This window comes from Dromiciops gliroides, chromosome 4, assembly GCF_019393635.1.
Source record: "Dromiciops gliroides isolate mDroGli1 chromosome 4, mDroGli1.pri, whole genome shotgun sequence".
Classification (NCBI taxonomy): Eukaryota; Metazoa; Chordata; class Mammalia; order Microbiotheria; family Microbiotheriidae; genus Dromiciops; species Dromiciops gliroides.
In genome coordinates, this window is record NC_057864.1 from 197,950,401 (window position 1) to 197,963,002 (window position 12,602).

Genomic DNA, 12,602 nt, shown 5'->3' on the forward strand with positions numbered 1-12,602 from the left:
GGGTATCTAAACAGAAAAGGAAAGAACAAGTGCCCCAATCCACAGGGCCCGGCAATTGTTCAGTTATTTGTGTTGTCAACATAAAGTGGTGGGTGTAGGAGCTGGGGGGAGAATCTGAGTATTTGGAAAAGGAACATCAGGGGCATTCTAGGATTGAAGGAAGGGAGGAGCCTCAATTCAGGCTGCCCTTAAGGTCATAATGTGCCCCCTACCTCCTAGCTTGGGCTTTTCCCCCTAAGGCTTCTCTTTCCCTGATTGAGACTGCTGCAAGGCATGCAACCCGAATTCTCTGGGTTTAGGTTGTACTATTGTCATATAGTCAGCCTGTGGGCAACACTAGGCTGAGGTCTACTTTCTTGTATGGCCTGCCACAGGTCTTAAGAGAGAGCAATCCCTCACGGTCTTCACCCACACACACCTTTTTAGATTTTTCCCACACTCTTGGTCCTCCAGGGAAAAATTATTCTGCAATCATCCTCTTCTACAAAGTCAATGGATTCCACCAACAGCAGTCCTTAGATAGGGAACCCTAAAAAGGGCTGTCTTAGAGGTACTGGTGAATTGTGAGGGTAATTGTGCCCAGGAAGAAATGTTCAGTGTTAAAAGGGCCCTGCCTCCTTTGAAACAACACTTGGAAAAAGGGCACCTGGGAGGTAGCCTAAGGAGGCTGTCTCTTTGGAACTCCTAGACTGGTTTATAGAACAGGAGGCTGTACCAGAACTCCTGATGGACCCAGGATTGGTGCTAAAGGTCTCCGATCTTAGGCCTGGACCTAGGAAGTTTAGGAAGAGCTCTTCCTATGACAAGGAGCAAAGGCCTACCAAGTGCCCTGGCATGTCTGGGGAGGGAGGCGCTGGTTGGCCCTTGACCAGGTCTTATGGAGGTGGTACTGATGCCCAGATAACTGTCCCACCCACCACCACTCCAGCATGGTATGAAGCCCCATGGAAGACCCATTTCCCATTGCTGAATTCACAATAACTTCAATTTCATACTTTATTTCCAATGGCTGGGAGGGTGTGTGTGTGTGGGGGGTTTTTTTTGTTTGTTTCAGTATCTTTTTAAAAAAGAGAAAAATTTCACCTATTTCATCAAAAGCCCTTTTCTTGTTGAGCCCATGGGGGCTTGAAGAGGAAGAGTAGAGACCATGGTCCAGGCTTCCTCCCCCACCCCCACCACATGGTACAGACACCCAGCCACTGTGCCAGGGATCACCACCATCTCCAACCATCCCCACCCCCCCAAGCCCAGGATCTCTCTGTACAAAAGAATTTTTAAAATGGAAGCTAAGACAATCATATACATTAGACACGCACACGCACACACATGCACACGCACGCACACACACACACACACACACACACACACACACGTCCTCACTGAAAACAGTGACTGAAAAACAGCTGCACTTGGAAAGCACCTGGGAATGCATCTTTACCCCCCTCCCTGGCGGGGAAAGCAGGGCCCTGTGGCTGCCTGCTCCGTCTGCCCTTGGTCCTCAGCTCATGCCACAGAAGGCCAGCTCACCCTCCTCCAGTTTGGGGTTTCCCCCAAGTAGCTGCCTGAAGCCTGGGAGAAGGGTGGAGCATATGAAGGGGCAACAGAGGGCAAAGCCAGGGGGGCACAGAAAGATTAGTACCAGCAATCTTAGGGACAAGTTTCCTGGGCCAATCCCCAGTCTACCCCATGCCACCAGAATGCAAAAAAATACAGAGCTGGAGCCCAAATACCTAGCCAAGGTTTGTGAAAACCCTGCCCATGCCACATACACACGGCCCACAGATTTTACACGTGAGTGTGAGTACAGGCACTCACCATGCACTCCTACACGTGCCCACTGGACACTTGTCAATGGGGGTTTCTGGAAGGGAGCCCAGAGTTTTGGGACACTGTGTTGGTACAGGGGTCCCCATGTCCTGGTTACTGCATTACTAGTGGCCTCGGGCGGCCTCCATCATTCATAGATTAGAACAACTTGTGAGAATGGAGGGCCCTGGACTGGCAAGGGCCCCGGGAAAAGTGCTAGAGAGAAGGGGAGATTACAAAAGACAGCACCACTGACCCTACTTCTGCTATGCTCTCCACCCCAAGCCCTCCATTCAGGAACCGTTCAGGGCAGCAGGCTTTCTCTCCCCCGACACCCTCTTAATTTCTAACATTTTGAAAGAGTTTCTTAACCTTCTGCCGCCACAAGGGAACACTGAGACACCTCTAAGTTTTGGAAGGCAGAGAACTGTTGGGCGACCCCTCTAGGGTTCCAATGGGTGGGCTCTCCACTGCTCAGGGCCAGCCAGCTCTTCAGCTGATTAGAATGCAAATCTTATTTTAAAAAATACAACACACTTTAGTGGAAGTTTCTCAGCCACCATCACCCTCATCACCTCCAACAACTCAGAATCACCTCAGGATTCCAAGAGTTTCCTACTTTAAAAAGGTGATGGTACCAAGACTAGTGTCTATGGTCCCTCAGGTTAGGGGCAGGGGGGGGGGGGACCTTGGGATAGGCCCACCTTTTCTGGGTTTCTGCTTCCCCAGGAGCCTAGACCTCCAAGGAAGAGGTCCCCCTCAATTGTTTTTTGTCCCAATAAAGATTTTTTTAAAACTTATTTCCTAAATTTAAAAAAGAGACATAAAGAGACTCTGCCGCAGGGGCTTGGGGTGGGGGACAAATTTGTTTCTAAAGCAGGAAAGGGAGGGGAGTGGGCAGGGATAGGGCTGCAAAATATTTTGTTAAAAGTGCTTGGTAACTCAGCTCTGTTTTAAGTGTGTGTCTATATCTATATACAGATATACACACAGACACCCTTCATACATCTGTCCTCACACACGCACAGACACACATATATATATGTGTGTGTGTGTGTCTGTGTGTGCGCCTGTGTGTGTGTATGTGTACATACACACACACAGACACACACACACATATATATGTACTTTAAAAAGTTCTATGTGCTGTGATCCTGCCTGGTGGGTCATGACTGGAGGGGCGGGCGGACACAGCTCGGGTGGCAGACTGGGCACTCGCTGTCCTCTGCACACAGCTCACACAGCACGGTGTGTTGGCACTGTAGCACCACCCGATGCTGCTCTTGACACTTGAGACATTTTGCAGGTGACTGCATCTGGAATACCACCTGAGGGTGAAGAAGAGCCAGAGTTCACAAAAGACCAAGCAAAAGGTGGCCTGCTCCTCACTGTTCCCCAAAAAGTACCAATATTAATAACTGGCTTTGATTATAGAGTGCTTTATGATTTACAAAGCACTCTACTGACATTTCTCATTTTACTCTCAAGACCATCCTCTGAGGGGGGGTCCTATAGGTGCCCATGGTCACATGGCTGTTAAGTATTAGAGCAGGATTCAATCCCAGCACTCTGCCAACTTGAGGCCTAGCACTCTATCCACTAAACCATGAAGACGCTAGGCCTCCCTCCAAGAAAAAAACCGAGGGCTGGGAGCCACAACTTCGATGAAGGCATTCTGTTCCGGATGGGAACAAAGTGCTTATGCTTTCTCTTCCTCCCACGGGAGGCAAGCTCCTTGAGGGCAGGCTAATTCCCTTTTTGTCTCTGCAGTCCCAGGTCTATCACAGTGCTGAATGTACACCAATGAATGTGTGCGGAGAGAGTGAATGAATGAGGAGGAGGAAAGGCGCGCCCACCTCTGCCCCTCACTGTCGGGGAGTGGCCTGAATCCCTGTGCATTCTGCCCAATACTCTGACTTTCAAGGGCATTTTCAGAGGTACAGGCAAGATGGGCCTTACAACCATTTGGTCTTGGCTTTGGATGACTGGCCCTTACCCCCTGGCCTTTTTTTACCAGGATACTCCAAGAATGCTGAACTTCTCTGCTCACACGGAGGGGGGCTGACCTGAGGAGGCTGGCCAACAGCCCAGCCCAGACTTAAAACTAGCATGAGTAGTGGAGAGTAAGCCTGTGCCCCAAGTTATGGGGTCCCCTAGGGACGCTGAGCCCCGGGGAGGATGCTTGGCAGTGTCTGAGTCAGGTGAGTCCAAAAGCTCTTGAAGACTGATAGAATCTGTTCCCTTTTTTGGGTAGGGAATGCCAGGGATGAGGTGAGGCAGGGCTTTCTCCCAGAAGTGACACTTCATTCTAAGCTTATAAAGTTCACTTTTCTGGGGTGGAAGACACCAGAATAAAGGGGTACAGAGGCAGTCAGTCACTATGAATCAAATAGCTGTGACAAGACACATAACATAGCTTGGCTTTGACAATCCTAGAAGGGCTATCTAAATGCCAGCTCTTATTAGAAAGGCAGTGTGAACTAACACTAGGCCCAGAGTCAAGAGACAGGAGCTTAAATCCTGGCTATGACATTTACAAGCTGTGTGGCCTAAGACATGGAATAACCACTTTTTGCCTCAGTTTCCTCATCTGTAAAATGAGGATGATAATGCTTACACAAGGTTATTGTGAGAAGAGTACTCTGTAATCTTAAAGTCTTATGTAAATATGAGTTGTTTATTATTCTGTCCTGCTCTGCCCTTCCCTGACTATGCCCGCAACAATCACCAAAACTCTACTGGACTTGATGCCCCACCCAGTGGTGTAGTATTGCAAGCCCTTGGCAGCCTGCTGGGCAGACAGAGGCCATCTGATAAAGCGAGAGACACCCTGCCCAAGCCAGACAGGTGCATTATGGCCAAGCTGCCGGGCAGGGTTTCCAAGGCCCATGACTTCAGCCCCAGAGGGGTGTTAGCCATGAAAGTTCCCCTGAGGTCCCAAGGAAACCCTGCCACCTCCCCTCCTCCCCCATCCCCTGTCTTAGGCCAAGCCCAGCTCCTCCTGCCCCCATACCCATGTCCTGCCCCAGGGTCTTCCCTACCTTTTCCACTCTCTCCAGGTTGGCTCTGAGCTGCTTCTGGAGGGAATACAAGGTGGAGAGGGAGAGGGCCTCTAGGTCGGAGAAGGAACACAGGGTCTGGGGGTCCTGCCCAGAGTGCAGTCGCTCCAGCTCTTCCTGAAGTTTCTTCACCTGGACCTCCAGGGCATCCCGCTGTTCCCGGGCCAGCTCACACTCCATGCCAGCAGCACTAGCCCGCTCACTGGCCTCCTCGGCCTCCTTCTTCCAGGCATCGCAAGCCTGTGGGATTCAGCAGAGTTCTCATCACCGGGCACCCCCACAACCAGAACGACCAGCCCTCCCTCTTGCCTCGCCCCAGTGCACACTCAGGTAGTAAATTATGTAGCTGCAGGCTGGACTTCCCACCACTGTCTGACTGAGAAGAGGAAGCTGCTGACGACACCCAGGCGATTCAGACACAAACTTGACTCCTATCCAACAGGCCCCTCACCTTGTGGGTGGCATGTGGACAGAGTCCAAGCCTCAGAGAGACCCCAGTGTTTACAGAGAGAGGGTTCAGAGCCATAATCAGACGTAGAAGGGGCTTTAAAAATGGAGAACGGGAAAGAGGTTTAAGGTTCACGACCCAGAGACCCCTGGGATAGAAGTGGGAGGGGGTGGCCCTGGATCTCCTGGGCCGCATCCCCATACCTGCTTGGCCTGCTTCCATGACTCCTCCCACTGCTTGATGGTTCCGTTGGCCTCATCCAGCTCTTGTCGGAGCCTGGCTAGCTCAGCAGCCCCTGGGCCCGACAGAAATGCTGGCGACGTGCCTGGGGAGAAGTTCCCAGAGGCAAAGTGCTCCCAGATACTGCTGTTCATGCCATTTAAACCTGCTTTATAAACGGGGAGAGGGGGTCTTGAGGGCAGCTCTCCCACCAGGGGGCACTACTGAGCTTCCTGGTACGGGGTCCTTAATCTGCAGGTCTGACCATCCATCCATCAGTTAAGAGCACTGAGGGAATAACCCCTTCAGGCGGGGGGGGGGGGGGGGGGAAGAATCAGAAGGAAGAACCCCAGGGTCCCTGCCCTCAAGGGCTTCTCAGACTTATGGGTGGGGTCTGATCCACTCTCACAGGAGAAATTGGAACAGCAATAGGGGCTCCTACTCTTGGGAGGATCTAAATCACCCTTGCATGAGGGAATGAGTCCTGGCCTTGCAGGTACTTCCCATACAGGAACAGGGAGGGGACAAGATTCCTTGAACGGTTAGTTCCCAGTTGGACACGGGAGAGCTGATTCTCACCCTTTAGGAATACTCAGTCCCCAGCCCCAGGGAGCTGCCAGTTTCATGGGGGCCACCAACCCCCCCACCATGTAAGAAGTCAGCCCCTCCCCATAGCACCCTGAATGGCTGTGCTCCAGCACCACAGGGGCTGTTATTGGGCAGAAGGCGTCTCATAGGCTACAAGGACTGGATTTTGTGTTTTGTCTTTGTTTTCCCTTAAGGGAGAATTTAACAACTGCACTATTGCTCGAGCGGTAAGGAATTTAGCACATTTTCAGTATCACCAACTTTCCTCCCCAGCCCTGCTCTGTTCAAACCCTGAATCCTAGTGATTTGCCTTTATTTCCTAACCCTTTAACACCCTTTGTACTTGTACAGAACTGACTGCAGATGAGCCAGCAGGTTCTGCCCAAATACACAAAACCATGTAGGGCAGGGCCAGACCATGAGAATTACTGTGCCAATGTGGTCTCCCTTCAGGGCTCTGGGCAGAGGCTGCCTAGTGTCACCAGTTATTCTTGCAGTGTCTTTCCTGCTGGACCTCAAGCACCCTGAGGACAGACCTACTCTTTATATCTCTGGTGCCTCTGGCCACAGTGAGCTCTTTGTCTGTGCTGGGCTCTTGCACAGCTCAGAGTATGAGGCCTGTTTGCTGCTTGTGAATGAGCCTGAGTGTTTCCCCGTTTGAGAGGAAGGATAGTTAGGCATGCCCATTTGCATATGGACTGGATGTCTAGGCCAGAACTTAGTCACGGATTTCAGTTTCCTCCCACCAATGAACCCTTCTATAATCTATCAGATGGTCTTCCAGAATTGCCATGACTGGGCCAACCAGGCGATAAGACTTTCTACCCTTAGGTGGACTGGTGGCCGGCTAAGACATGGCCTTTCAGTGGGCCAGAAAACAGTGCAAATAGCCTGTTTTACTTCCTTTTCATTCTGTGCTCTTGCAGTGTTATTCACCACAGGGCTTGTCTTAAACTAAAAACCTGCAGAGCACAGGGCCCAAGCTAGTAGGACCTATTCTGTATGGTACTGGGCAGAGAATTCTAGCATTGATTATGGGCAGGACACATCTCAGAGCTGCTCCTTGTGCCCTCTTACCTAATGATCCATGTGATGCTGAGGTCCCCAGGAAAGTGTTTTCTGATTGGCTCAGGTGGCCCTGGGACTGCTGGAGGAAGTGTGAGGAAAGGCTGACAGGAGGGGAGGGAGAGGCAGAATGGAAGGAAGCCGAGCTGCCCAGGGAGCCAGGGATGTTCACAGGGGCAGAGCTCTGTAACAAACTGCCACCTGTAAGAGAGGCCAAGGAAAGGGGAGGGGGGGGCACATTGAGGAAAGGCGAGGCATCACCTCATCCCACCCTGGGCCTGCCAGAAGCTGGGGAGCTTCCAGGAGGAGGCATGACACCCACCCTCAGGGAGGTCTCAGTGTGAAGCACTCCTAGCAGAGAGCCATAGAAGGAGGGCCTGTGGAGAGATGCCATCCTCCCTCCCCCTGTTCTGAGAGGAAAGATCAGGGCCCGGAAGAGTTCGCTCCAAAGTGAACTTAAGGGCTAGGAGGCAGCTTAAGGTGAGATGGGACAAACCTCCCTAGAGCAGGCTTGGGCACATTCCTGGAGATGGGACATTCAGGAAGAATGCCAGGCTCAGGTCACTGCTACTCTGTGCCTGACTGAGAAGGGCACACGCTACGAGTGTCCTCCTAGGCATGTATTCCACTGCCCCAAAGCTCATCCCTGCTCTCTGGTGGTCAGCACATGCTCAGTGGCCTGGTGCCAGCACTCCCCTTGCCCCTTGTAGAGATATTTATTCCCCAAGTACCAATCATGATGCCACCTGGGTGAGGCACTGTGCTGTTGTCGAATGACTTTTCCAGGGCAGCTACTCCAAACTCATTCAGGTCCAAGTCATCAAGGGCAGACTCTGTTGGACAGAGTGACTCAGATTGCTTGTTGTCCTCCTGCCATCTTTTGGGGGTCAGCCATCCTCTGCCCTGCCACCTCTGGTCCTGGATGCCAACCTCTGAGCTAGGATGCTACGGGTTCTTTGCTGCCTGATCTCTACCCTCTATCGTGCTTCCCTTTTAGCTCTTGGAGGGCTGAGCCAGGGAAGCAAAAAGAGCTCAGTCTTGGGGGTCTCCTAGGAGTAGCAGCCTACAAATTGGGGGTGACCATTGTACTGCCTACTGCATTGGGATCAAGTCACTGTGAGGAAAGGGCTATGTAACCTTTAGAGGGCCTATTGAACTGCAAAATAACAATAGCATTGTTATTTCAATAATAGTTTTTGGAGGCAGCCTGTGACAGAGGGAAGAAGGCCAGCCTTGAGGTCAGGAAGACTTGGATTCGAGTGCCCACTCTGGCCCTGCCCACAACATGACCATGGGCAAGTCACTTAATCTCTCCAAGACCATAAATTACAGATGAGCTGTTGATCTCTATTTTTTTTTTTAAGTGAGGCAATTGGGGTTAAGTGACTTGTCCACGGTCACACAGCTAGTAAGTGTTAAGTGCCTGAGGCTGGGTTTGAACTCAGGTCCTCCTGACTCCAGGGCTGGTGCTCTATCCACTACACCACCTAGCTGCCCCTTGTTGATCTCTATCAATGATGAGAGCTTCCATACTGGGAGGTTCCCATAGTGATGAAATTCCAGATCTGGACTCACAATAATAATGATAACAATAACAACATTATAGGACAGGCAGCTGGTCTGTCTGGGCCAAGGCCATGGATAAGTGTCTGCCTTGTTTGAGGTTAAGGAGTTAAGAACTAAGCTGTGCACGCATCTCTTCCCAGAAGCCTAGAAGCCATCTAATCCGCCCCCCCCCCCACCCCAACCATAGTCCTAGAAAAGAAAGCATTACCTATGACCGATTCCACTGTGTCGCTAGTAGGGTAGAAGGGCAAGGCATTTGCATTCATGCCAGGGACACTGCTGGGGCCTGCGGGGCTGGGAGGGGTGGCCGCCAAGCTGGAAGTGATACTAGAAGAGATGCTGGAGGTCAGGGGGCTGCCCACTGGGAGGATGCCCAGTATGTCCTGCAAGGAGAGAGTGAGAAATTGAAGAGAAGCCTGAAGGTAGGAGGTACCCACAGCTCTACAATCAGGAGCTAGGAGAAAGGGAATTCCATTGTCCTCCAGCCACTCCCCAGGCCCTAGACAGGCTCCTGCCCCGTCAAGATTTATTGAGCATCAGTTTGGAGGCTGCAAACACTTTGGCCCCTTAGATAATCCCAGTTACCAATGGGGTAAGAGCAAAGTATGAGGATGAGGGGTGTGACCTCTCCTTCCTGTTCTTTCATCTAAATTTGGGTCACCTGACAGAAGCTTACATCTGCCCTTGATCCTGCTTCCTCATTTTTCATTCTCTACTGTCAGACAGCTGTTACCTGTTTGGGCTGCATCAGAGACTGCTCCTGACTCCTATGTTCCAGAGAGTGGGGCTTTATTTTGGCCTATTGGGAGGAGAAAAGCAGTGGTAAGAACAATGAGCCAAGTCAACAGACAAGTGCTTGTTCCCTGAGCCCTGACACACACAGCGTTCTACTGACCTATCAGTTATTAGCCCAGTGATCTTGGGGAAACCACTTACCTCCAGGAGTCTCAGGTCCTCTTAGTCTAAAATGAGGATAATACAATGAAAGAGGACACAGGAGGGATAACTGACATTATGTTATCTATATGTGGAAGGTCGTCTTTTGTTTGCTGTTAATTATAAATGTAAATTTAATGGATTTTTTCTATTGTTCAAAGTTAACAATAAACTTATTTTAAAAAATTAAATGATCATAATATCTGCCTTACTGACCTCACAGCTTGTGAGAATCAAATGAGATCACGGCTATGAAAGTGTTTTGTGAACAATACAAATGTACCAAATGGCCAAAGGTCAAGGACCTTCTTACCAGCATTTCCCTCTCCTCTCAAGCTTCAGCCATCCTCGAGAGAGGGATTCTCCTTCAATTTAGCTATTATTCAGGTCCATTGTACTTGTATGAACATTATCATATGTTATTAATAAAATGGAAGGGCCACAGGGCAAGGACTTTGTATTGCCCAAACTCATCTGTCCCTGTCTAACACAGAAGGGTATACCCTTATCATCTCTATTAGTATATAGAGGGCATGCCCAGGAAGACCCTAATAAGGTTAAAGGGTAAGGTCCTTGTTCCAGGACTGAAGCTGCCGGGTTAGCTCAGTTCTATCGGTTCCCATGGTTTCCTGGCAGGCCTGCTTGCTCTCAGTCTCTTCTATGACCTAACAGCGTCAGATTCATATTCCTGGCTCATAGGTTTTCACTGTGTCCTGTCACTTTTCAAAAACCTTCAATTTCTCCTCCTTGCCCATCAAATAAGCACCAAATGCCATATCCTAACACTGAAGGATCTTCAAAATCTGGCTCCAGTCTATCTTACCAGCCTTGGCTGCTATGACTACCTTCATCTAGACTCCTGCCAAACTGGATTATTGACAGACCCCAATTTCCTCCCAAACTTTCCAGTCTACACTTTGCCTCTTTGCTCATTATGTTTCCTGTGTTTGAAAGACACCCTATCCCTCCTCTCCCTAATCCCGCCCTCTACTCTCAAACACATATGCCTGCTATCATCCTACCCATTCTTCAAGACCCAACATAAGTGCCACCTCTTTCTTGCAACTTTCCCTACTTCCTCCAGCTGGAATTGGTTTCCCCCTCATTTGATCTCACATAGGCCTGACTCTATTTATGAATTTATCTATGTGCCTCTTGTCTTCCCCTACTAGACCCCGAACTCCTTGGGGGAAGAGAGCCTAATGTCATTTACATGTTTCTTCCTGTGTCCAGCATAGGACGTGGTATACAGCAGGTGCTTAAATGCTCATGGATTATATGTTGGATTTAGACAAACCTGGAGAACACTTATTTGGGCTTTTTGTTTGTTTGTTTTGTGGGGCAATGAGGGTTAAGTGACTTGCCCAAGGTCACACAGCTGATACGTGTCAAGTGTCTGAGGCTAAATTTGAACTCAGGTCCTCCTGAATCCAAGGCCAATGTTTTATCCACTGTGCCACCAAGCTGCCCCACCTACTTGGTTTTGTTTTTTTTTGAGGGGCAATTGGGGTTAAGTGACTTGCCCAGGGTCACACAGCTAGTAAGTGTTAAGTGTCTGAGGCCGGATTTGAACTCAGGTACTCCTGAATCCAGGGCCGGTGCTCTATCCACTGCGCCATCTAGCTGCCCCTCCACCTACTTGGTTTTAAACAACAGCTCAGGTTCTCCATCACCTTCCTCTGCACAAGAGACAGCAGTTTCTCTCAGTAGTTATCAGGCACTCTCCTGCTGTCTTTCTGTCCTACCAATCCTTACCTGGCATTTGAAGCTTTTCAGATATTCAGTTCCAGCTTGGTCCTCCCTCTCAAAGCCAGGTGCCTTCTTGTAGCTCCCAGGTGCCGGGCTCGCCTCCCCGGGAAAGCTGATGCCTTCTATGTTCTGTGGCTTCCGGATGGTGCCCGGGGGAGAGCCACAGAGGTTAGATGGGCTACCCAGACTGCTGTTCCTACAAAGTATCTATGGGGAAAAGATGAGAAGGGTAAGGGAACAGGTCACATGGACATGACCGTAACTCTAGAGCAAAGGGGTAGAAGGAGCCAAATGGGTCTTCTAGGCTGGAAGGATGGGGAGGTTCTTCGTCTGCTCAGAGCTCTTGCCCACTTATTGAGCATAGCCTGCCCCCACTCCAAGTTTCCACATCACAGACCTTCCACCTGCCCCTATCCTGAAGGCTCTGGCTCTGTTTATTAAGGGGTGAATGGGAAGGGAGGCTCTTGATGAGGAACTCATTGGCTTTACCAAAAAGGCTTTGTGTGAAGACTTAGGTGAAGCGAAATGAACACACTGGCTTGGGGTTGGGGGGGCTGCAGAGAGCATCTGTTGAAGTGCATATTAAAGCCTCTTCCATCTTTCCTTCTCCCTCCCCTCAGGCCCCTCTAGGGAAGATGAAATTCTAGCTTCATTTTTCCAATTCCTATACGGCACCAGCATCCCTTCCACTCTCCCTGACCCCATTCCCCGCAACTCCTCAGCCTGTTCAGGGTCATGGCACATACATTACTAAGGTCTGGGGCATGCGGGCTGGAGGGGCTCACGGGCACCGAGTCCCCTGCTGCTGATGGCATGTACATCACGGTGCCAGCCTGTGTAGGACTGGGAACAGCTGAAGAAGACTGAAAGTCCTCACCAAGAGGGGGGCTCTGTAAGATATAGAGGGATACAAGTGTTAACCGGACCTCCCTACCCACCCAGAGGCTCTGTACAATGGGGTGGAAACTCCCCAAGGATGACAGAATCTCCATCCCAACCCTTGATTCATCTATCTCAATCTGTGACCAGGAGGCTACATTTCTAGCCAGTCCTAACACCTAGAGCTGGAGGGTGGGGAAGGGTTAGTGTCTGTGTGTTGTGAAATTTTCCCCTTCCTCTTATAGAGGTACCCTGTGCCATGCTCTTGGCTCTACCAGGGAAGGCAG

General features: G+C 50.4%; 1 protein-coding gene across 1 annotated transcript in view; it reads right to left on the minus strand.

Annotated features, from left to right (window-relative positions):
* Positions 1-967: 967 nt before the first annotated feature.
* UNK (unk zinc finger) overlaps positions 968-12,602 on the minus strand; it is a 42,114-nt gene continuing 30,479 nt past the window's right edge. The window contains 9 exon segments of the mRNA XM_043963802.1: positions 968-3,134; positions 4,848-5,105; positions 5,517-5,698; positions 7,198-7,386; positions 7,917-8,018; positions 8,960-9,134; positions 9,485-9,550; positions 11,443-11,643; positions 12,183-12,324. Of these exon segments, the coding sequence (XP_043819737.1) occupies positions 2,973-3,134; positions 4,848-5,105; positions 5,517-5,698; positions 7,198-7,386; positions 7,917-8,018; positions 8,960-9,134; positions 9,485-9,550; positions 11,443-11,643; positions 12,183-12,324 (1,477 nt within the window). The 3' untranslated portion in view covers positions 968-2,972.